Raw genomic sequence first — 26,569 nt, forward strand, 5'->3', positions numbered from 1 at the left:
TTATGTTCTACAATGCATTGCCTGAAAGGTTAATAGAAGCAGATTTAATAGCAAGTTTGAAAAGGAAATTGGACAGTTCTTTCTCTGAACTGGCTCAGGTACAATGAACTCCTTCTGCGCTGCATGAGTCTATGATTCTGTAATTAGCATGGTCAACAATGCCAAATGTCACAGAAAGATCAGTGAGCACAAAGAGGTATAGCACATGCAGTTATCCCCACAAAAGGCACCTTTTGTGATTTTGGACAGTTTCCACGATGGGAGAGAGAGTTTAGGGAAAGGCGAACATGTAGCTGGGAGGGTCAAGGGGCTTCGAGGAATGGGAAATTAGAGGTGAAGTTGTCACTCGAGTATATGGACAGATAAAAGGTGGGCCTTCTGAAGAGCAGAGTGGCAGTCAAACAATAACCTCTTATTTCAGGTATAAAATGGAGAGTGACCCACAAGGCAAGACCAGGAGAATGGTCTCAGCCTTTATAGCCAGAACTGATTAAGAGTCAGAATCTCTCAAAGAGAAGGCTAAAAAAAATGAAGGGGAACTGATTAGGAAATGAACATGAGCGGGAAGGTAAGTCATTCCGTAACATTGCAGAGTCGTTAAGAGAATTAAAAGTAAGGGAATGTCTGGGCAATAGTGATCATAGTATAATGCACTTTAAGATTATGATAGAGAAAGATGCAAGTATGAAAAAGATAACAGATTGGAGAAAAACTGATTTTGAGCAGCTGAAAATAGAACTTGGAGAAATAAATTGGACAACAATATTGGCAAACAGCAGTGTAGAACACTGGAGAAAATTTAAAATGTTGTTCAACAGAGTGCAGCAAAAATATATCCATGAAAAGGAAAACTAACTCAACGGTAGTGAGACTTCCTGGATGAATAAAGGGAACACTTGCTCCCGGGAAAAATCTGGAGGGCCGTCGTGAACTTGGCCGAGTTTCACGACGGCTTCGGAGGCCGCTCCTCGCCCCCAATTCTCCCCTCCCGGCGGGGCTAGGAGCGGTGCTCCGTAACTCTCGGCCGCCGGGTGGCGTGCCGAGAGTGACGCGACGGTGACGCCTCTGTGACGTCAGCCACGCATGCGCAGGTTGGCCGGCTCCAACCCGCGCATGCGCGGCTGACGTCATGACGGCTGACAGCTCGAACCCGCGCATGCGCGGTGGGCGTCTTTCCCCAGCCGCCCCGCAAGACATGGCGGCTTGTTCTTGCGGGGCGGCGGAGGGGAAATAGTGCGCCCAATTGAGACGCCGGCCCGACGATCGGTGGGCACCGATCGCGGGCCTGTCCCCTCCCGAGCACAGTCTTGTCGTGGTGCTCATTCCCCACCAGGCCCCCTACAAGCCCCAAACGGGCATCTCACGGAGTTTTCACGACGGCAGCGACCAGGTGTGGTTGCCGCTGTCGTGAACTGGTCGCGAACGGCAGGCTGCTCGGCCCATCCGGGTCGGAGAATCGCCTGTCGCCGTGAAAAACGGCGAGCGGCAATTCTTCCGAGCGGGGGGTGGGAGAATCGCGGGGGGCTCCAGGGGGTCGTGAAATTAGTCGGGGAGTGGAGAATCGTGCCCCAAGTGTGCAGACAGAAGACAAGCTGAGATAAGAGAGAATACAAAGAGATTGGGAGAGAAGTGAAAATCAATTAGGAGGACAAAGAAGAACTGTGAAATTAAATTATCAAGGAACATAAAACAAAATGGTAAAATATTTTACAGGCGATCAATAGAAAAATGAAGGATGTGATGGGATTAGTACCATTAAAGTATAGGCAGGATAATAAAAAAAAGGTCATGATAGAGAGGTGACAGCAATATTTTAAAACATTATTTTGCTTCAGTATTTTCCAGGGAGATAGAACAGATAAACATGACATTGAATGATGAGATGGGTAATGAGATAAGTGCACTCAAAATTTAAAAAGCTGATTCGAGGGAGGGGGTAGCAGAGGAATTACAACAAATATTCAATTATTTGTTGGAAGAAGGTGCAGTTCCAGAGAACTAGCAGATAGCTCGTGTAACTCGTATATTTAAGAGGGGGAGAGAAAATGTTCAGGGAATTATAGAGCAATTAGCTTAATGTCAGGATAGGAAAAATAATGTAAGCCTTGCAAAAAGAGAGAATAAAAGGACACCTAGAAATGAGACATATAAGAATGAATAGTCTGCGTGGATTTCAAAAATGCCTTGATTAGACTACATTTAGAATACTGCATGCAATTCTGATCACCGTTTTTATCAAAAGAATTTAAAACCTTAGAGAGGGTGCAGAGAAGATTGGCAAAGATAACAAGAGAAAGGTTCAGGTATACAGAGCAGGAAGGGATTGACAGATTGGGTTTATTATGCTTGGAAAGAGAGGCTGGGCAAAGAATGGCTGTGTCATCACACACACGGTTTTCCCATCTCATTCTCCACTTCCCTGCTGCAGTGGACCTAAACCACAGAACAAATGCGACTCTGTTCAATCTTTGCCGCTTGCAGGCAAGATCCAAAGTCACCCCAGGCTCTGACATTGAACTGCAGAATGCAGATGATGCTTGCCTAAGTGGACACTTGGAGGCGGAGCTCCAAGCCATTGTCACTGAGGCATACAAGAGCATGGGACTTACACTATAGTTCCTCTACAAACCTGCCCCTACCACGCAGCACTGCCCTGACCCCTGTTATCAAAATTAATGATAAGGCCTTGGACAATGTGGATGACTTTCCATACCTTGGAAGCCGACTATCAACAAGGGCAGACATCGAAGCCGAGATTCAACACCACCTTCAGTGTGTCAGCATAGATTTTGGTCACCAGAGGAAGAGAGCTTTTGAAGACCAGGATCTCAGACCCAGTACCATGTTCATTGTCTACAGTGCAGTAGCGATACCCGCACCTCCAATATGGCTCAGAGACATGGGGCTGGATTCTCCGAACTGAAGACTAAGTGCTGACGCAGGCGTGGGAACAGTGGAGTTTTACGCGTGCACAAACGGTGCAAAAACTGCACCGATCCTCTGTCAAGTGGGGGGCTAGCAGGCGCGCAGTATAAAGCCCCTCGCTTTACCTGCAGATACGGCCGGGGCCGGAGAATTACAGGGTCCATGGCCACGCATGCACACGGTGGCAGCCTGCAGTGGCCACGCTGTGCAACATGGCACTGGCTGCGCGTAGAACGGGCCTGCCAGATACTGCGCCCCGTAATCAGCAGCGTAACACCGAGCCACCACCCACCAGAGCCCGAGCCACTGCCAAAGCCCCCCCTGCCCACGGAATGGCTTGCCTCCCTCCCTCCCGACTCTGGCGGCCCTGGACTCAGTCCATAGTCGCCACGTCGGGTTCACAAAAATAAAAAGCGCAAGTGTTCTGTTGGGAACTCGACCCACCGGCGTACTCTTCGTATATGCCATTTTCGAGGGGGAGGAGCATTGCGGAAACGCACGTCCCTTGATTTTGTTGAATACGGGGATTTTCTGGCTGATCGCCGAATGCGAATCCCGCCCATGGACTATGCACAGCAGGCACCTCAAAACCCTGGGGATGCACTGTCAGTGTTGCCTCCACAAGATCCCGAGAATCCATTGGCAAGATAGGCTCATCAAAGTCAATGGGCGCGATTCTCCCATATGGGGCGAAATTCTCTGCAGACCGTTGTAACGCCGATTTCCGGCGAGCAAAATTGGTGTAGATGACTCCGGCGTGGGGGCCTTCTTTTAGGCGGCTATTCTCCGTTCCCGGAGGGGCCAGCAGCGGACTGACGCGATACGCGTCAGTTTCACCAGCTGCGGAAGTGGTGAGACCCGGCGTTTTTTGGGGGGGGGGGGAGGGGGAGGAGAGAGACTGACCCGGCGTTTGGGGGGGGGGGAGGAGGAGAGAGACAGACCAGCAGTTTGGGGGGGGGGGAGGAGGAGAGAGACAGACCGGCATTTGGGGGGGGGGAGAAAGACAGACCCGGCATTTGGGGGGGGGGGGGAGAGAGAGAGACAGACTGGCATTTGCGGGGGGGAGAGAGAGACAGACCGGCATTTGGGGGGGGGGGGGGGGGGAGAGAGGGAGACAGACCGGCATTGGGGGGTTTGCGGCGTTGAGTTGAGAGGGGGGGGGGTTGCGGTGTTGAGTTGAGAGAGGGGGGGGCGGCGTTGGAGGGGGGGCGGCGTTGGAGGGGGGTAGGGGTGGTGAAGGGGGTAGGGGTGGTGAGGGGGGGTTGGGGTAGGGGCAGCGGCGTGCAGAGGAGGGGGGCGACGGTGCGTTGGCCCCGGGCATCCGTCGCCCCCCTCCTCTGCACGCAGCTGCCCCTACCCCAACCCCCTCCCCTCACCACCCCTACACCCTTCACCACCCCTACCCCCTCCAACGCCGCACCCCCCCACCACTAACGGAGGAAGGAAGGGGGGGAGGAGGAAGGAAGGGGGGAGGAGGAAGGAGGGGGGGGAGGAAGGAAGGGGGGAGGAGGAAGGAAGGGGGGGAGTTGGAAGGAAATGGGGGAGGAGGAAGGAAGGGGGGAGGAGGAGAGAGGGGGGGGTGTGGGTACCGGCCTTCAGAGGGAGGTGGAGGTGTGGCTACCGGCCTTCAGAGGGAGGGGGATGGGGTGTGGGTACCGGTGTTGAGGGGGGGGACCCGGCGTTGAGAGGGAGGGACCCGGCGTTGAGAGGGGGGACTGCGGCGATGAGGGGGGGTTGCGGCGTTGAGGGTGGGGGGTTGCGGCGTTGCGAGAGATGGGGGGGCGGCGTTGGAGGGGGGTAGGGGTGGTGGGGAGGGGGGTAGGGGTGGTGGGGAGGGGGGTAGGGGTGGTGGGGAGGGGGGTAGGGGTGGTGGGGAGGGGGTGGGGCGTTGGAGGGAGGTAGGGGTGGTGAGGGGGGGGTGGTTGGGTAGGGGGCAGCGGCGTGCAGAGGGGGGGGCGACGGTGCGTTGGCCCCGGGCATCCGTCGCCCCCCCCTCTCTGCACGCCGCTGCCCCCAAACCCCCCCCATGCCGCAACCCCCCCCGATGCCGCAACCCCCCCCGATGCCGCAACCCCCCCCCGATGCCGCAACCCCCCCCGATGCCGCAACCCCCCCCCGATGCCGCAACCCCCTCCCCCCCCCACACTGAACGGCGTCAACCATCATCAATGGTTGACGCCGTTTTAAAGCTACTGTGATTTTCGCCGACGTGGCCACGGGTCATCCGGGCCGGAGATTTGTGGAAACAAAATATAATGAAATCCCGCCGGCCCCAGCTGTTTTCAGAGGCTGCCGGCGGGATTTGCACAGCGCCGGTTTTTGGCCAGTCAGAGAATTAAAAACCCTGCGGGAGCGGGATTAACGCCGCTGCCGGCCGATTCTCCGACCCTGCGTGGGGTCGGAGAATTTCGCCCATGGGGAGAAATCGTAAGGCTGGCGTCAAATCCGACGGGTTTGACGCCAGCCCCCCCTTCCCGACCGGGAACCGATTCTGGTCCCCGGTCGGGGCTAGCATCCCGACGCCGTAAACTCCGGCATCGCGGGCTTAACGAATTTCGTTAAGCCCGCTTGCCAGAGTTAGCGCCGGCTGACGCGTCATATGACGTCAGCCACGCATGCGCGGATTGGAAGATTCCAACCCGCGCATGCGCGGATGACGTCATCGCGCATTTGCGCGAAACCCGCGCCTGCGCGGGCCGGGATGCCCCTCAGCCGCCCCACGAATGGATACTGCGGGGCGGCGGAAGGACAAAGAGTGCACGGGCATCGGGCCCGCGATCGGTGGGCACCGATCGCGGGCCCATGGCACCCTTGGCACGGCCGTGGTACTGCCGTGCCAATCGGTGCCATGGTTTTAAAAATCGACAGTTTACGGCCGTTTTTACGAACGGCCAGACCAGGTGTGTTTGCCGTTCGTAAAAACAGCCGTAAAGGGCTGGGAACTTGGCCCATCCATCAGCTGAGAATCGCTGCCGGCCGTAAGAAAACGGCGGCAGCGATTCGTATCGGGAGTCGGGCGTGGGGGGGGGGGGAGAATAGCGGGAGGGCGTCGGAACAGCGTGGCCGTAAAATTTTACGAGCCACGCTATTCTCCGCACCGTCGGGAGTGCGGAGAATCGCGCCCAATGTTCTCGCTGAGGCCAACATCCCCAGTATTGAAACATTTACCACACTCAATCATCTCCGCTGGGTGGGCGACATCATCGCATGCCTGACACTAATCACCTAAAACAATTGTTCTATTCGGAGCTTTGATACTGTAAGCTTGCCCCAGCAGAGCAGAGGAAACGCTTCAGGGATTCCCTCAAAGTCCCCTCCAACACCTGGTAATCACTGACTCAAGCCAACCCAGAATGGAGGAAAAGCTTCAGAGAAAGCTGAACATCTCACGTATCATTGCCAAGGGGAAGCTGAAGCTAAGCATCGACAGCGAAAGGAACGTGTGGGAACTTCGGCACATGGGAAGCGCATGAGAAGGGTAAGAGAGTTATGTGGTCAGGGACAGGGTACAGCATGGTTTGAAGAAAACCTGAGGTCACTCTCCTGGTGGACTTTTAATAGTTTCAAAAAAGAACAAGGCAGGTTCTAACAATTGAAATTCATTAGAAATATGCCTCAGGAGTATTGTGGACAGTTAGAAACATATATAGAAAATGGAAGCAGGAGTAGGCTATTCGGCCCTTTGAGCCTGATCCACGATTCATTATGATCAGGGCTGATCGTCAGTGTTCAATATCCTGATCCTGCTTTCCCCCCATATCCCTTGATATCCTTCGCATAAAGAGCTACATCTAATTCATTCTTGAGATTTCGCGTTTTGGCCTCAACAACTTTCTGTGGCAGCGGATCCCACAGATTCACCACTCTCTGAGTGAAGAAATTACTCCTTACCTCCGTCCAAAAAGGTTTACCCCTTACAGCTATGACCCCTAGTTCTGGACTCCTCCACCATCGGGAACATTCTTTCTGAACCTACCCTGCCTAATCCTGTTAGAATTTTATAAGTTTCTATGAGATCTCCTCTCAGTCTTCTAAACTCCAATGAATAAATTCCTAACTGACTTAGTCTCTCCTCATAGGACAGTCCTGCTATCCCAGGAATCAGTCTGGTAACTCTTTGCTGCAGTCCTTCCATAGCAAGAACATTCTGCTTCAGGTAAGGACACCAAAACTGCACACCAATACTCCAGGTATGGCCTCATCAATGCCTTAAACAATGCAGTAAAACATCCCTATTTCCTATAGCTAGAAGCGTAGTGATATTGTCACTGGACTTGTAATCCAGAGACCAACGGGACGTAGGTTTTGAATCCCGCCAGGGCAGATGGTGGAGTTTGAATTCAATAAAGTTCCGGAATTAAAACTCTCATGAGAACCATTAAACCATTGTTGATTGTCGTAAAAACCAATCTGGTTCACTCATGTCCTTTAGGGAAGGAAATCTGTCATCCCTACCTGGTCTCGCCTACGTGTGACTCCAGACCTACAGCAATGTAGACTTAAATGCCCTCAGGGATGGGCAATAAATACTGGCCAAGCCAGTGATGCCCACATCCCATTGTCATGTGAGAATACCTTTAAGAAATGGGTGTTTATTGATGATGTCAGAGTGTGGGTGAAGCTGGGCTGTCTGTCAGCTTTTTACTTTCATTTTAGGCTGTTTGCTGCAGGGTATGTTTTAGTTTCGTTTTTAGTGTTGGAGCTGAAGCCAGACAAAGCAGGTGTACTGTTGTTCTCTCTGCCATGAAAAGACTATCTCTTGATCATTTGGTGAATTCAGAATTATAAATGTTTTCAGTAGTGAATGTAAACCTGATGTGCTTCTGTTAAACAGCGTTTATTTTGTCTTCTGGACGTTGTTTGGGAAGTTATTAAGGATTACTTAGTGTATTCTTTGGGGGTTGTATTTGAATTGATGGTTGCTAAGATGTTCACTATATGTTTTAAAAAGGTTAACTTGAGTTCATAGAATAAACATTGTTTTGCTTTAAAAAATACTTTTCGATTTCTGTTGTACCACACCTGTAGATTGGGCCATGTGCCCCCCATACCATAATCTATTAAATGTTGTGGGTCAGGTGAACTCCATGTTACACTTTGGGGTTCTCTAAACCCTGGCTCATAACACCATGAACAAATAAACAAAAAAGAATACACAAATCCTCTCGCTATGAAGACCAACATACCATTTACCTTCTTTACTATCTGCTGTACCTGCATGTTTACTTTCACAGACTGATCCACGAGGACACCAAGGTCTCTTTGAGTATCCACCTCTCTCAATTCACACCCATTCAAATAATAATCTGCCTTCCTATTTTTGTACCGAAGCCGATAATCTCACATTTATCCATATTATACTTAATGTACCTTGCACATGCCCACTCACTCAGCCTGTCCAAATCCCACTGAATCATCCCTGCATCCTCCTCATAGCTGACCTCCCAATTTTGTACCATCCGCAAATTTGGAGATAAGACATTCAGTTGCCTCGTCCAACTCATTAATATATAATGTGAACAGTTGAGGTCTGAGCAGAGGTGCCTGTGGTACCCCACTATCCAATCGGTACCCCTGCCTGCAAATCAGAAAAGGACCCATTTATTCTAACTTTTTGCTTCCTCTCTGCTAATCAGCTTTCTATCCATCTCAAGGCGCCACCCACAATCCCATATGCTTTAGCTTTACTAATAATCAGCTGTGTGTACCTTGTCAAAAACCTTCTCAAAGTCTAAATAAACCACATCCACCAGTTATCCCTGGTCAAATCTACTAGAACATAGAACGATACAGCGCAGTACAGGCCCTTCGGCCCTCGATGTTGCACCGACATGGAAAAAATCTAAAGGCCATCTAACCTACACTATGCCCTTATCATCCATATGCTTATCCAATAAATTTTTAAATGCCCTCAATGTTGGCGAGTTCACTACTGTTGCAGGTAGGGCATTCCACGGCCTCACCACTCTTTGTGTAAAAAACCCACCTCTGACCTCTGTCCTATATCTATTACCCCTCAATTTAAGGCTATGTCCCCTCGTGCTAGCCACCTCCATCCGTGGGAGAAGGCTCTCGCTGTCCACCCTATCTAACCCTCTGATCATTTTGTATGCCTCTATTAAGTCACCTCTTAACCTTCTTCTCTCTAACGAAAACAACCTCAAGTCCATCAGCCTTTCCTCATAAGATTTTCCCTCCATACCAGGCAACATCCTGGTAAATCTCCTCTGCACCCGTTCCAAAGCTTCCACGTCCTTCCTATAATGAGGCGACCAGAACTGTACGCAATACTCCAAATGCGGCCGTACTAGAGTTTTATACAACTGCAACATGACCTCATGGCTCCGGAACTCAATCCCTCTACCAATAAAGGCCAACACACCATAGGCCTTCTTCACAACCCTATCAACCTGGGTGGCAACTTTCAGGGATCTATGTACATGGACACCGAGATACCTCTGCTCATCCACACTACCAAGAATTTTACCATTAGCCAAATATTCCGCATTCCTGTTATTCTTTCCAAAGTGAATCACCTCACACTTCTCCACATTAAACTCCATTTGCCACCTCTCAGCCCAGCTCTGCAGCTTATCTATGTCCCTCTGTAACCTGCAACATGCTTCCGCACTGTCTACAACTACACCGACTTTAGTGTCGTCTGCAAATTTACTCACCCATCCTTCTGCGCCCTCCTCTAGGTCATTTATAAAAATGACAAACAGCGACGGCCCCAGAACAGATCCTTGTGGTACGCCACTCGTAACTGAACTCCATTCTGAATATTTCCCATCAACTACCACTCTCTGTCTTCTTTCAACTAGCCAATTTCTGATCCACATCTCTAAATCACCCTCAATCCCCAGCCTCCGTATTTTCTGCAATAGCCGACCGTGGGGAACCTTATCAAACGCTTTACTGAAATCCATATACACCACATCAACTGCTCTACCCTCGTCTACCTGTTCAGTCACCTTCTCAAAGAACTCGATAAGGTTTGTGAGGCATGACCTAACCTTCACAAAACCATGCTGACTGTCCCTAATCATATTATTCCTATCTAGATGATTATAAATCGTACTAGTTACATCTTCAAAGAATTCCAGTAGATTTGTCAAGCATGATTTCCCTTTCGTAAATCAATGCTGACTTTGTCCGATTATAGCACTGCTTTCCAAATGCTCTGCTATGAAATCTTTGATAACGGACTCGAGTAACTTCCCTACTACCGGCTTTAGGCTCGCTGGTCTATCATTCCTTGTTTTCTCTCTACCTCCCTTTTTGAATAGCGGGGTTATATTAGCTACCCTCCAGTCTGTAGGAACAATTCCACAGTCCAGATAATTTTGGAAAATGACCACCAATGGATCTACCATTTCTCGGGCCATTTCCTTAAGTATTATGGATGTAGATTATCAGGCGCTGGAGATTATCCCCTTCAATCCCATTAATTTCCCCGAAACCATTTCCTAACTAATAGTAATTTCCTTCAGCTCCTCACTGAAAATTGTGTTTCTCAGGACTTCTGGTACGTTATTTATGTCTTGCTTTGTGAAGACAGAAGTAAAGTACGAATTTAGTTCCTCAGCCAATTCTTTGTTCCCTGTCACAAATTCCCCCATTTCTGATTGATAGGAGGGAAAAATAGATCAAAGTTGTTCTCCTGCCCAAAATTCTTCTGATGTTATAATGTAAGAGTTCTTCAGAGGGTTCATTACCACCAGAGGCTTTTGACTGGACTCAATCAGAGTGTTCAAACAGGCCCTGATTGTCTGGCAGTCACATAGCATGAATCTACCAGGGACTGCATTGCTGCAGTGCTCTTTAAATATCCTTCACAACCTTTGGACTCCACACACTTCCAACTTCATGATCCCACTGGTTCCTGCTGCAGAAAAGCCTCTGACTGGGGGCCACCACCACACCCCCCCTCGCCAACACCACTGGAGACTGACATCTCCTGATGGAGAAACTGCACTGAGTTTGGGGAAGGGTGAGTGAGGTGAGTTTCTTATTTGTACCACTAGTTGTTGGAGCCCCTTTGGTTAATTATTTTTAGTTATTGGTCGAACCATAGTCCCTGCTAATTCTGAATACCCCTTTCACCCTCTTCACTTGCACCTGCTTGATTGACACCCTATTGACAAGCATTCACTCTCTCCACCACCAAAGAACAGTGGCAGCCGTGTGCACCATCTACAAGATGCACTGCAGGTACTCATCAAGGTTCCTTAGGCAGCACCTTCCAAACGCATCCATAAACATCTAGAATGACAAAGGCAACAGATACCTGGGGACACCACCACAGGAAGTTCCCTTCAAATCACTCAGCATCCTGACTTGGAAATATATTGCAGTTCCTTCAGTCCCTGGGTCAAAATCCTGGAATTCCCTCCCTAAACGTACTGTGGATGTACCTGTAGCGGTTCAGGGATTGCAGCGGTTCAAGACTGAAACTCACCACCACCTTATCAAGTGCAATTAGGAATGGGCAATAAATGCTGCCCTAGCCAGCGACACTCACATCATGTAAATGAATTTTAAAAATCAGGGGAAGCTTCTGGATCTCAGAAAAATTGGTAATGTGGAACCACAAGTAAAGATCCTCACCCCGAAGGAAGCCAATATTTTTGAGGTAAATACAATGACATTTGTCGATGTCATCTGATCAAACGTCCAGAAATTCCTCCAATCGTTGTTAACGTCCCCTTCATCTGTTTGGCGTGGTGCCAGAGGCCTGCACTGGAGTTGGGAAGAGTTTGATTTCAGCTTGCAAACTTCAAATAAACACAATCAAAAGGGCCGAGACGGAAGTGTCATAATATCCACTCATGTATATCATGAGATGCAGACAGGCAGTTATTGACACACAGGATAACCAATTAACACACACGACACAGAACAACCAATCACCAGACAGGACACCACCACTATAAAGCCCACAGGGCATTAAGGCTCTCTCTCTCTCACATGACACGGCTAAGGAGATAGTCGCAGTGCACAGGCCAATGAACATCATCACCATGTGATAGAGAGCTAGTCTGAGAGAGAGATAGAGAGAGTACAAGGGCTGTCTGGGGGTACAAAATAACAAACGGGATAATCTATTGGGACAACATTACTCACATGAAGGAATCTATTCATCAATGTATATTGTATCAGATATTTTCAACATCACATGTCTCTGTGTTGTTGAAAACCCAATAAAGTACAAGTGGGAGATTTGCATAAACTCATCTCCAACAAAAATAGCAGAGTCATTCTCCAGATACAGGATGGTCAGCTGCCTGCCCACTGTCAATCCTCCTTAACACTGTGACTGAAGATCCCAGAAAGGTTCCAGGCGTGAATTTGGTGGACCAATCCCCAGCTAATCTGGGTCAGTGAGAACGGCTTTCCACCTTTACGTTGATAAGCGACACATTGCTCGAATCAAAGGAAAAGAGTTATGTTTGGAGAGTTATTGAGATTTGAAAGATGGTGACCTGGAGAGACGTCCTTTAGTTGGGAATTTCACTCATGGGTGAAATCTTCCTCTTTGGAGTCTAGGTTCGGTGGTGGATGCAGAATTAGGAGGGATTCCCAGTGGGTCAGCTGAATAGTCACAATCTTGTGCTGCTTTCCTCATAAGTGATGAATGTAAGAGATTAGTTACATATTGTATTTCATATCTGTTGCAGTAATGTAGTTAATAATCTAAGTTAAGGTATCCAGACTCTGTGGTGCAAAAGGTGCAATTAAGATGTCACAAAAGTGAGATCATCAATCATTCCAACCTTGTATTTGCTCAAAGAGAGAGGCCTACAGGGACTTTGGTATGATTTCTGGAGATTCCCTTGGGAGTAGATAATTTGAGACATTGCGGGCATGATTTAATGGCTATGTTGCACTTGAATGAGATTCGAACGTGGTGCGAGATCGCGGGAGAGGCAAAATCAGGATCCCGCCGTAGTGTGGCAAGAAAGCAGTAATCACCGCTTAAGGCCAATCTCCATACACTTAACAGGAGCGATCCCCTAACTAATGGCCTCCCGTGACCTAAACACCTCCCCAGTAAGTGGTCACATGGGCGCTGATTAGTACACCTTTTTAAAAACGTGAAGTTGGCAGGATGGCTGCTGCAGGGATCTGAGGAGGTGAATATCCATCTTTGCTCCTAGGCAATGAGTTTGGGGTCCTGGGAGGTTTAGCGGGGTGGTCAGCCACAGGTGGGGTTGGGCCACCATCGATAGGCAGCGGGTCGACCAAAGTCTGGGGTCGGGAGGGCCAGTGAATGTCTCAGGGCCCGCAGGTCCGCCACCTATCGTGAGGGGTGTGAGGGTGACGGACAGGGCCGGTGCCAGGGGGCCAGTGCCAATCCACCTGTGTGGTCTGGTATGGTCATTGATCTTCTTGCGGCACTGGTGCCTCTCCTCCTGGTGACTCTCGCCCAGCTGATGTCCGCTGTCACTTCCTCCCAGGCGGCACTGGCTACCCAGTGGCTCACCCTCCAGGCCCCTCGGAGAAAAATGGCATTCCTCCTCATCTTGACCACGTCCAACAACCTGGCTAATGCGGCATCCCCGAATCATGGGTCTGGTCTCAATGGTGACATGGCTGTGAGCTGTATAGGATTTGCTCTGCAGCATCGGTTTAAGTGCTGGTCCCTCTTGTTGGCGGGGAGCTGACGGGCGCGGTCCCGGCGAATCAACCAGCGGGACCATAATTTGCGGCGTGAAACCCCTGGGGCCTCGTTAAGTGGACCAAATAACGTTTGACACCAGTGATGGCCTCACAGGGTTGAGCACCCGGAAGCTCACGACAGTTCCTTCTCGCTACTACACTTAGAAACCTTTCCTTTAAACTGCACCCGGTGTTTAGATTCAGGTAAGCAGATCAAGGGATCCGAGTGGGATAAAGATGATGTAATTCATCGGAGGCGCCAGGTCTGTCTGCAATTTTGCAGTTTAAAATGGGCTTGGCAGTCTGCTTGGAATTTTTATGTTTAACAGCAGTTTTTGCCAAAAGCTGTCAGATCATAGAATTTACAGTGCAGAAGGAAGCCATTTGGCCCATTGAGTCTGCACCAGCCCTTGGAAAGAGCATTCTACTTAAATCCACACCTCCACTCTATCTCCGTAACCCAGTAGCCCCACCTAACCTTTTTGGACTCCAAGGGCAATTTAGAATGGCCAATCCATCTAAACTGCACATCTTTGGAATGTGGGAGGAAACCGGAGCTCCCAGAGGAAACCCATGCAGATACGGGGAGAACGTGCAGGTTCCACACAGACAGTGACCCAAGCCGGGAATCAAACCTGCTAACCACACATTGAGCAGTAGTCTGACAAAGATAGAGGGAATTGCAGACTGTTTCCTGAAAGGGTCTCTCTCTCTTCAAGCAGTTTTCATTAGAAATCTCTATACAAGTGTACAGCAAATAACCCTGTGTTTGCTAACTTTATTTATAAGGAGCTTTTGACCTATAATGGCCTTTGCCTAATTGGAGATAGAAAAGGTCTAAGTCAGAAGTTAAAGTGTTTCCTCTTATTTTCTGTGATGTTAATGTGTTTAATCCTGTGTTAATAATAAAGTTTGTTTTAATCTAACATATCCCTATTTGACGGTGGAATCACTCGAGGAAAGGAGATTCTTTTCCTCTTAGTTTACCAAATTTAAAACAGTGTTTGGGGTTCTTATCCTGTCCCCGAACAAATGTTGGGGTCTGGCCGGGATCTCAACACATTATTTATACTTCTGCATGCAACACGTGCCAGATCTTTGAAAGAGCTATTCAATTAGTCCCATTCTCCTACTCTTTCCCCATAGTGCTGTATTGTATTTTCCTTTCCAAGTTGGAGTCATACCTGGCACAAAAGAAGATGGCTGTGGTGATTGGAGGTCAATCATCTCAGCTCCATAACATCACTGTCGGAGTTCCTCAGGTTCGTGTCCAAGGCCCAACCATCTTCAGGTGCTTCATCAATGACCTGCCTTCCACCATAAGGTCAGAAGTGGGAATGTTTGCAGATGACTGCACATTGTTCAGCACCATTCACGACTCTTCAGAAAATGAATCAGTCCGTGTCCAAATGCAGCAAGACCTGGACAATATCGATGCTTCGGCTGACAAGTGGCTAGTGACACTGGCGCCACACAAGTTTCAGGCAATGACCATCTCCTGCAAGGGAGGATCTAACCATCGCCCCTTGACATTCAATGGCATTACCATCGCTGAATCTCCACAATCAGCATTCTGGGGGGTTACCACTAATCAGAAACTGAATTGGACTAGCCATATAAATACTGTGGTTACAAGGGCAAGTCAAAGGGTAGAAATCCTATGGAGAGTACCTCACCTCCTGACCCTCCCAAAGCCTGTCAACCATCCACAAGGCACAAGTCAGGAGTGTAATGGAATACTCTCCACTTGCCTGGATGAGTGCAGCTCCAACAATATTCAAGAAGCTCGACACCATCCAGGATAAAGCAGCCCGCTTGATTGCTCCTCCTTCCACAAACATTCAAACCCTCCACCACTGTCGAACAGTGGCAACAGTGTGTACCATCTACAAGATGCATTGCAGTAACTCACCAATGTTTCTAGTACAGCACCTTCCAAACCCATGACCAGAACCATCTAGAAGGACAAGAGTAGCAGATACCTGGGAACCCCACCACCCGGTCACTCACCACCCTGACTTGTAATATATTGCCATTCCTTTGCTGTTGTTGGGACAAAATCCTAGAACTCCCTCCCTGACAGGGTGTATCTACATCTGAAGGGCTGCAGCAGTTCAAAAAGGCAACTCACTACCACCTTCTGAAGGGCAACGAGGGATGGGCAATAACCCGAACCAGCGATGCTCATATTCCGTAAATGAATTGAAAAAAAGTATTTATACAATTCTCTTTTGAAAGTAATTATTAAATAATAATAACAATCTTTATTATTGTCGCAAGTAGGCTTACATTGACACTGCAATGAAGTTACTGTGAAAATCCTCTAGACGCCACATTCCGGCGTCTGTTTGGGTACACAGAGGGAGAATTCAGAATGTCCAATTCACCGAAAAAGCACGTCTTTCGGGACTTGTGGGAAGAAACCGGAGCCCCCGGAGGAAACCCACGCAGACAACGGGGAGAACGTGCAGATTCCGCACAGACAGTGACCCAAACCAGGAATCGAACCCAGGTCCCTGGCGCTGTGAAGCACCAGTGCTCCAGACCACAATAATTCACGAGCAAATTAAATTTAATGAGAGTATGAGATGGTGCATTTTTGTAGGAAGAACATGGAGAGACAATATAAAATAAGGTGTAAAGTTCTTGAGTGGGTACAGGAGCAGAGGGACGTGGGTGTAGATCATTGAAGGTGGCAGGACAGATGAAGAGAGCAGTTAATAAAGCATATAGTCTTCTGGGCTTTATTAATCGGGGCATAGAGTACAAGAGCATGGAGGTTATGTTGAACTTATACAATAAGAAGTCTTACGACATTAGGTTAAAGTCCAACAGGTTTATTTGGAATCATGAACTTTCGGAGCGTATCTCCCTCATCAGGTCATCACTCACCTGATGAAGAAGCAGTGCTCTGAAAGCTCATGATTCTAAATAAATCTGTTGGACTTTAACCTGGTGTTGTAAGGCTTCTTACTGTCCCCACCCCAGTCAAACACCGGCATCTCCACATCATGAACTTGTACAAGACACTTGTTCGACTTCATGTGGAACATTGTGTACAGTTCTTGGCACCACATTATAGGAAAGATGTGAACACATTGAAGAGACTGCAGAAGATGTTTGCAACAATGGTTCCTGGTATGAGAAACTTTGGTCATCAGGATAGACTGGAGATATTGGGACTATTCTCCATGGAGAGAATAATGCTAAGAGGAGATTTGATAGAGATGCTCAAAACCATGAGGGGGACAAGAGATTAGAAAGCGAGAAACTGTCCCTGTTTGTAAAAGGATCAAGAACGAGAGGGCACAGGTTTAAAGTGATTTGTAAAAGAAGAGGGAAAATCATTTGCACACAGCGAGTGGTTTGGGTCTGGAATGCACTTACTGGAAGTGTAGCGGAGGCAGTTTCAGAGAATCATAAAATTATAGAGTCATAGAATTCTAGAATTCCTGCAGTGCCAAAGGAGGCCGCTTGGTACATTGAGTCTGCACCGACCCTCTGAAAGATCACCCTACCTAGGCCCAACTCTCCACCCTATGCCCATAGCCCCATTTAATCTTTGGACATGAATTATTCACTTTGGAAGGAGGAATTTAGGCATAGACTATTTTCTAAATTGAGAAATGCTTAGGAAATTGGAAACACAAAGGGACTTGGGAGTCCTTTTTCACGATTCTCTTAAGGTTAATGTGCGGGTTCAGTCGGCAGTTTGGAAGACAAATGCAATGGTAGCATTCATGTCAAGAGGGCTAGAATACAAGACCAGGGTTGTACTCCAGAGGCTGTATAAGGCTCTGGTCAGACCCCATTTGGAGTATTGTGAGCAGTTTGGGCCCGTATCTAAGGAAAGATGTGCTGGTCTTGGAAAGGGTCCAGAGAAGATTCACAATAATGATGCCTGGAATGAAGAGCTTGTCGTATGAGGAATGTTTGAGGACTCTGGGTCTGTATTCATTGGAGTTTAAAAGGATGAGGGGGAATCTTATTAAAAATTACAGGGTACTACGAGACCTGGATAGAGTGGACGTGGAGAGGATGTTTCCACTTGTAGGAAAAACTAGAATTGGAGGACACAATCTCAGACTAAAGGGACGATCCTATAAAACAGAGATGAGGAGGAATTTCTTCTGCCAGTGGGTGGTGAATCTGTGGAACTCTTTGCCGCAGAAGGCAGTGGAGGGCAAATCACTGAGTGTCTTTACGACAGAGATATATAGGTTATTGATTAACAAGGGGATCAGGGGTTATGGGAAGAAGGCAGGAGAATGGGGATGAGAAAAATATCAGCCATGATTGAATGGCGAAGCAGACTCGATGGGCTGAATGGCTGAATTCTGCTTCTATGTATTTTGGTCTTATGGAAATTAAGGGGCACTTTAGCATGGCCAATCCACCTAACCCGCACATGTTTGTACTGTGGGAGGAAACCGGAGCACTTGGAGAAAACCCATGCAGACATGGGAAGAATGTGAAAACTCTACACAGGAAGTCACCCGAAGTCGGAATCGAACCCTGGTGCCTGGCACTGTGAGGCAGCAGTGCTAACCACTGTGTCACCATACTGCCCTAATCAAGGCTTTTGATAGGGCATTAGAAGATTACTTGAAAAAAAGCAATGTGCAGGGGTGTGGGGAAAAGGCAGGGAAATGGCACTAACCTATGATACTCGTTCGGAGCTCCAGTGCAGACACGATGGGCCAAATGGTCACCTTCTACGCCATAACTATTTGGTGATTATCTGTATTCCCTATGGATACCATTTCCTTACTGAAAAGGCTGGACTGCCAACAAACTGGGATAAAGAGATGTCCACATTGTGTGTTCCTTCACTTTATCATCAGGATAGGAAAAAGGCAGCATTGAAGGAGTTAAACACACTCTCAATGAAACGGGCAGTTAATATCGTGGACGCAGCAACCAGGCATATTGCTTGGAAGTGAAAAGGAGAAGCAGCCTCATAGAAATCCAAGAGGGAGTCAATCTGGGAGGCAGCCAAGTGAGGAGAGAGGCAAGCTAATTAAGAGTGAAGAGCCACGAGAACAGATTTGCTTGGAGTGGCGAAGATAATCCCTCAAATTGAAAATATGGGAGGAAGAATCACTACAAGAAGGCTCACATTGTGCAGTGCAGTTTCCTGTGAAATGTGCACCATACATAAGGAAGATATGCAGAGTATAAAGATACCGGATTACCAGCACGGGCAAGCTGTGGCACTGCCAGAGTGCCCAGGTGGGGGCACTGCCAAGGTGCTGGGTTGAGAGGGCCAAGGTGCTCAGGTGACATAAGCAGTGTCAGGGTACCACACTTCCCAGAAGCCAACCACCCGGGGGCCTCCGATCACCTGGGTGAACCCCCCAAGTGCCATTCCATCTGGTCCACATTTGTGGAGACCAGTGCTAAACGGCTCAGGCTCTCAGGGGTGAGGGGATTTGATCCCGGGTGCTGGGTAGATCCAGCATTGACATATTCAACTGAGGCTAATACTCACGTTGATGCAACAGTCAAGAAAGCCCAACAACGTCTCTCCTTCCTACGGAAGCTAAAGAAATTTGGCATGTCTGCATCGACTCTCACAAACGTCTACAGATATGCCAGGGTGGTTGATGTCAGTGAAGCCAGCATTTTAAGTGATTGACACACTAGGGGCTGGTTTAGCACATTGGCTAAATAGCTGGCTTGCAGAACAATGCCAGCAGCGCTGGTTCAATTCCCATAACGGCCTCCCCAAACAGGTGCCGGAATGTGGCAACTAGGAGATTTTCGCAGTAACTTAATTGAAGGTTACTTGTGACAATAAGCTATTAATATCTTATTATTATAGATGAGTGATAGAGAGCATCCTATCCAGCTGCATCACAGCTTGGTATGGCAACTTCTTTGTCCAAAATCGCAAGAAACTGCAGAGTGTGGTGAACTCAGCCCAACGCATCACACAAGTTTGCCACCCCCACATTGATTCTGTATACACCTCCCGCTGCCTCAGGAAGGCAGACAACATTATCAGAGACCCTTCCCACCCAGGCATTGCTTTCTTCCAGACCCTTCAATCAGGCAGAAGGTACAGAAGTCTGAAGACCCGCACATCCAGACACAGGAACAGCTTCTTCCCCACAACTAGAAGACTCCCCCTTGGACTGATCTGTTCCCTGTAAGAACACTATTCACAATGCCCTATGCTGCTCTAGCTCATATATTTGCTTTGTTTGATCCCTTGTTCTGCAGTGTAACCAATCACTGTTTGTCGATGTACCATTTGTCAATGTTCTCTGTTGATTATTCTTTTTGTCCACTATGTACATACTGTGTACGTTCTCTCGGCCGCAGAAAAATACTTTTCACTGTACTTTGGTACATGAGACAATAAATCAAATCAAATCAAATCACATCAGTTACTCACAGTGTTTAATGTGCTGAAGCCGTCTAAGACAAGAGAGATTGATGAGTCGAAACAGCAATGTCAGGTTTTGTGTTGTGAGAACAGGGCTGAATACTATGTTTTACTGAAGGGTCAGGAAGTATCGGCAAGGAGCTGTACTACCAGTGGGAAGTGGACTCCTGCCGTTGTATTAGCACAGCCAGCACTGGTCTCCTACACCTTTGGGCAGGCTAACAGTTAAGCAGTGTGTCTCAGGACAACTTGGAACAGGGAACAGATGTCTCTAGTGGGGTGGGGGGAGGGGAGACAATGGTGAGGGAAAAACAGATCTAAGGGAGAAATGAAAATAAGTGGATAGAAATAAAAATGGGGCGAAGGTGGTGGAGAGGGCTCACAGTCTGAAGTTGTTGAACTCAATGTTAAGTCCGGAAGGCTGCAATGGGCCTAATCGGAAAATGCGGTGCTGTTCCTCCAGTTTGTGCTGGGCTTCACTGGAACATTGCAGCAGGCCAAGGACAGAAATGTGGACGTGAGAGCTGGACAGTGAGTTGAAATGGCAAGTGACAGGAAGGTCTGGGTCCTGCTTGCGGATGGATCGAAGGTGTTCTGCAAAGCAATCACCCAATCTACGTTTAGTCGCTCCAATTTAGAGTAGACCACATTGGGAGCAGTAAATGCAATAGACCAGATTGAAGGAGCTGTACGTGAAGCGCTGCCTCACCTGAAGAGTGTTTGGGCCCTTGGATGGTGAGCAGGGAGGAGGTAATGGGGCAGGTGTTGCACCTTCTGCATTTGCATATAGTTTGCTATTTAGTAGTTTGTCATTGCCTTATGCCATCTGACTGACCAGGAAACACTCCCACTCTTGTCGCCTGCCATTGGAAGGATTTACGGGTTGAATATCAACCGATGTTATAGATGCATTTTCCGTGACCATCAAATTGCCGCAAGGATTTGAACTTGGTGGTTCTAGCCCAGAGGTAGGAACACAAACACTGTGCTTCAAGACCTCCTCCAGGAATCTTTCAATCACTTAAAATGCTGGCTTCACTGACATCAACCACCCTGGCATATTAATGCCTCATTCCTTGAGTTTTGTTTTGCCATTTTGCACAACACAACATATAGGAACATTATTAGTGCCACTTACTAACCGACACTCACCACCATGCTCCCTTAACTAACTAGCACTCAAAACACCCTTCCAAATTGCTGTTCATCGCAGACAAAACTCAAAATAGGCTAAACTTGTCCTGAGTGCAGGTGTTTATGTTTAGGGGTCGGAGCATTTCACCGTTTTGAGATTTCAGGGCAATAATAAAATACAAGATTGTCCGCAAAAATAGCTTTTGAAGCATCATGCCAAATAAAATGTGAGTGCCAATGAAATCATTTATTTTCAAACTCTTCTGTCCTCACTGTGACGTTAAGGCCCTTTGCTTCCTGCTTTATGTGATCATGTGACAAACATTGATATTTATTGTGACAATTGTGTATATTTTAGGCACACAGTACTAATCAGTTTGCCTGAAAACATACACGAATGCATTTTGACCCTGCTGTCCTGGAAGTACAAACCTGCATGACAGAAAGAGGATGACAATGAACGTGCTGGTTGGTTGGCATTGGCTGGAGTATCAGATGTCGTTAAAATTGACTGGATTTTAGGGGCTTATTCTGACTGGTTTTGCTACCTCTGCAATTTTGCAAAGCGCTGCTTTACAATTCCAGTCAATTCCGCGCATGTAGAAAGGGCAATTTTATTGGAGGGTCAAGTATTACACCCCAGGAATGAAGGACTGTCCACTGCAAACTGCTGGTGGAGGCTGACATTCCACAAATAGGACAATTCATAGAAGTAAGCATAACTATGTATTTCTAAGTATTGGAGGCAAAATGTGAATATATTCTATTGTCTATATTGTATGATAGAAGCCGTGAAATGTATGTGAATTTCACAATTCATGCTGTGACAGACATGCGGAAAGTGTTCAACTTCTTGCACAATTTAAGTGGGCCTCTACTTATTTTTGTACCAGCCCTCGAATTCAATCAGAGACCCCAGAATATAACTGAAAGAGAACTCAGTAAAAAGAGTAACAGCCACATGTAGGTGGGTGTGTGGGGGTCTGTATGGAAATCTGTGTACGTGTGAGATTGTGTGTCAACTTCATTTTTTTTCAAATTTGGCTCAAGTGTGTCGAGAATTTTTTTTTAAATGACTTATGTTTATAAAGTGCCTTATCAGGCCTTTCAGATTGGTCTCAAAGCAACTGAACAATAAATCACTTTTAAGTTTGTAGCAGTAGGGAACTTGGATCCTGCGCTTCAATTTGGATTCTCAATACTGCCTTTGAACTCATCCTTACTGAACAACAGGCTCCTTCTATACACGCTGCTCCAGCCGACATTAAAGCCGCATGTACAGAATGCACGACTTACTCAGCACCGTCAGCCGGGCTGGCTGCGATCGGAGGGCCACGTGTGTTGCCTGACATTCGTACACTGCATCATCAATGAGCTCTGCCTTCTCGATGCGGAGGCTGTATTCACCAGCAGCGTGGTCTCCCACAATGGAGTAACGTGGAAAGCCTGCAAGATGGAAACAGCAAGCAATAGTACTGGCAGCACAGCTCTGGGCAAGGCACATGTCCTCAGGACTGGGTAAAAGCAACTTACTGCCGATGCTGGAATCTGAAATAAAACAGAGAATGCTGGGCAACCTCAGCAGGTCTGACAGCACCTGTGGAGAGAGAAGGGGCCTAACAATTGGAGTCTGGATGACTTTGCAAATAGGATTAGGCTTTGTTGTTGGGGGGGTTCTGGAGGGGGGTGTGGTTGCATGGAACAAGGGGGCTGGATGGAGGGCCAGCCGTAGGTGGATATTGACAAAGATGTCATGGCAAAATAGACAAAGGAAATGTAAATGGTGCTGATAATGACGAAGGATGGTGCTGATAGTGGCACATTAAGAGATGAGAATGTGTTCATGTATAAATCTCATCCCTATTCTCTCCAGCTTTGACAAAGAGTCATCCAGACTCAAAATGCTAGCTCTGTTCACTCTCCACAGATGCTGTCAGACCTGCTGAGATTGTCCAATATTTTCTGTTCCTGTTTCCTCAGGGCTAGAGTTTGTTTAATTCACAAACAACAGAAAACTGGAGCGTGAGAATCAGTTGGGTTGATAACAGAGTGCAGGACTTGCATTATTAATGGTGCCTTTAAAAACCAAAGGATATCTCAAAGACGTTTTATTTTTGAAGGGTAGTCGCTGTTGGAGTGTGGGAAACGCAGCAGTCAATTTGCACACAGCACAATCCCACAAACAGCACCATCACAATGACCAGATAAATTGTTGTTTTTGTGATGCTGATTGATGGATAAATATTGGCCAGGAGGCTGGTAAAATCTCCCCTCCTCTCCTTTGGGATAGTGCTGTGGGATCTTTCACATCCACCTGTGCAGGCGGACGGAGCCTCGGGTAAATGTCCCACCCAAACGATGGCACCTCTGGCAGTACGGCACTCCCTCACTATTGCACAGGAGTGTCAGCCATGATTTTTGTGCTCAAACCCTGGAGTGGGAGTTGACCGCAGAACTGACGCTAAAGGCATCAATTCCTACTTTCCACCATTAGTGCATCTGTTGGTGTCGGCTCATCACTGAGGAATTCGTATTGACAGTATTCGGTTCTGCAGGGTTATATTAGCAGGTAGAATCTGCAAAGTGCTTGAAACACTAATTAATGTGTTGTTTTAATAGGAACAATTACTAAGTCATCGATTATTGTGCACATCTGACAGTGTTTGCCTATTAAATAGGTTCACACAGCTGGAGGATTTGTTTAGAATTATATTGCTGTGCAACCACTAAATCCACTTAACCGAGGCATGTACTGATGTGTTGTGGATTCGCTCTAGTTTGTCTTGCAAACTCTGTTCATTTTATGAGCTCAACCCCAACCTTATTGGCTGGAGGAATTGCAGAACATCCCCCACCCCCAACCCCCCAACCCACCACATACAATCTCCCCTCTCCATTGGTTCATTGAGTGGACCCCCAACACACACACACACATCCCCCTACCCCAGTCCCCCACTCCCAACCAAACTCTGTGCTATTTTCCTGACGTTTTCAGGAATTTGTGATTAATTCCTCCCCCCCACCCCCCTTCCTCCAGCAAGGCACTGATATAAGCAAACTCTGAGAGAAAATTCATCGGGCATTAAAACATTATGGGTTTTTTCCTCCCAATTTCCCCAAACATTTATTTATGACCCCTGGAATAAAGAGCTTGTTGTATTAGGAACGGTTGAGGACTCTGGGTCTGTACTCATTGGAGTTTAGAAGGATGAGGGGGAATCTTATTGAAACTTACAAGATAATGTGAGGCCTGGATAGAGTGAATGTGGAGTGGATGTTTCCACACGCAGGAAAAACTCGAAGCAGAAGACACAATCTCAGACGAAAGGGATGATCCTTTAAAACAGAGATGAGAAGGAATTTCTTCAGCCAGAGGGTGGTGAATCTGTGGAACTCTTTGCCACAGAAGGCTGCGGAGGCCAAGTCACTGAGTATCTTTCAGACAGAGATAGATAAGTTCTTGATTAATAAAGGGATCAGGGGTTATGGGGAGAAGGCAGGAGAAGGGGATGAGAAAAATATCAGCCATGATTGAATGGCGGAGTAGACCCCATGATCCGAGTGGCCTAATTCTATGGTCTTATGGTCTTATGATTTTTTTTGACATTTTGGAGGTGGAGTAAAATTGGAGGTAGCTCCGTTTGACTGACAACGAGGAATTACCCAATCAGATCATGGTGACTCTTTCATTTCCAAACAGTGTGTGAAGTTGTGTCCTGTAAGGATGGGGACTTCAAGGGGAGGTAATGAAACCTCCAGGAATACATCAAAGCAGTACTATCAACCCTTTCTTACCATCAGCTTCCCCTTATTGTTTCCCATCCCCCAACCCCAGGTTTTAGTTAGTATCCTCATGGGGATCCCAGAAACATTACACATTTGTTTACCATTCAGCACTTGCAAACAGTTTATCAACTCAGCCAAACTGTCTGAACCAGTTCCTGGATTACTGGCTGTGATTAACTAGTTGAAATTGATTTGTAATTTTCAGGGGTCAGCGCATCACTGCAGACTGGAGGTGCAGTGTCTGATGCCAATCCACCATGTGAGCATCTTACCTGGCAGCTGCTTCTCGACCCCCAATCCCAGGCCGTCTTTTGTCCACAGAACAATTCCATGATAACCAGCGACTGCACAGGACAGTGTGACCGGGTGACCTGCTACAACGACTCTGTCTTCAGGCTGCAGGGTGAACGAGGAACCATTGCCTGATGGAAAGAACAGATTAAAGCCTGGTTCAGAATTGAATTGTGTGAAAGCTTCTTTCCATGCTTTGTCAATCTTTTTCCACTTCCTTCGCACACATGCAAAATCCAAACCCACAAAAACATATGTTGAAAAACATGGAGTCACAGAGCCTGGCTCCATTCAACCCATGGCAGCTTTATACAGAGTTATCCAGTCGGTCCCATTTCTCCTGCTCCATCCCTTTTGTTCAAGTTTATTTCCCTCAAGTGTTCATCCAATCTCCTTTTGAAATTATTGCTCATCTCTGTTTCCCCTAAATCCAGGTCATTCCTCACATTTCCCCTGCATGTCTTGCATAAATCCTTGCATATATAGTGAGCCAGAAAACCCACTGGGGACAGGGTGGGGGTGGGGGGGAGGGGGGGTGTTTTTGTGGCGGGGGGGGGGGGGTTGCGGATTCCTGGCCTTAGTATTTTTTTATTTTAAAGTACCCAATTCCTTTTTCCCAATTAAGGCCAATCCACCTAACCTGCATATCTTTGGGTTTGTGGGGGTGAGACCCCCACAAACACTAGGAGAATGCGCAAATTCCACACAGACAGTGACTCGGGGCCGGGATCAAACCCGCGTCCTCAGCACCGTGAGTAGTAGTGCTAACCACCATGCCACCCCTACCGGCCATAGTATTACCATTGGTTACTGATCAGACATATTTCTGGAACTTTTACCACATGATGTCTCACCTCTAATCTCCACACCTCTCACCTCCACACTTAATCTCATTGGCTGTCCGACATGTCAATCCAAGTAATTTGACAGTGAAGGCACTCCTCCTGACCGGATGTCTATTTTCACATTGCTGATCTTTTAAAATATGCTGATAAAGGTTTTCAATGCAAATGAAAGCACTTTTTGTTTCAATATCACTGTGGCTTTCCACTCTGGGTCACTCTCGGCAGTGCTCTACTGATTAATCTTCAATTCCTGGTAGAGCTCTAGAAAACCTTGGTGGGTTGCCAACTCTTGGCTGCAAATATGTCTGGCCATGAGCATTACTAGTCTATTGGACAACCAATAATCAACTTGCATGAGCTGTGTTACTGCTGCATTATTGTCTTCCTTTATAGAGAGGGTCCAATGGGGACTCAAAGACACATGTCTCTGTCGAAATCTAGAATTGTTTACTCCAAGATTTGTGCAGAGGGGCTGCTACAGGTACTGCATGGAATGCATTCAAACAGAATTTTCAACCCTGTCTCCTCCTTATTA

At 47.5% G+C, this 26,569-nt stretch overlaps 1 protein-coding gene across 2 annotated transcripts in view; it reads right to left on the reverse strand.

The window, feature by feature from the left end:
• kirrel3a (kirre like nephrin family adhesion molecule 3a) overlaps positions 1-26,569 on the reverse strand; it is a 991,443-nt gene that overhangs the window by 427,437 nt on the left and 537,437 nt on the right. For both annotated transcript variants that reach the window (XM_038778399.1, XM_038778398.1), the window contains exons 2-3: positions 25,171-25,320; positions 22,409-22,558 (exon numbers count right to left, since the gene is read on the reverse strand). In XM_038778399.1, the coding sequence (XP_038634327.1) occupies positions 22,409-22,558; positions 25,171-25,320 (300 nt within the window). The remainder of the gene's footprint in view (positions 1-22,408; positions 22,559-25,170; positions 25,321-26,569) is intronic.

The sequence above is a fragment of the Scyliorhinus canicula genome, chromosome 19 (genome assembly GCF_902713615.1).
Source record: "Scyliorhinus canicula chromosome 19, sScyCan1.1, whole genome shotgun sequence".
Lineage (NCBI taxonomy): Eukaryota > Metazoa > Chordata > Chondrichthyes > Carcharhiniformes > Scyliorhinidae > Scyliorhinus > Scyliorhinus canicula.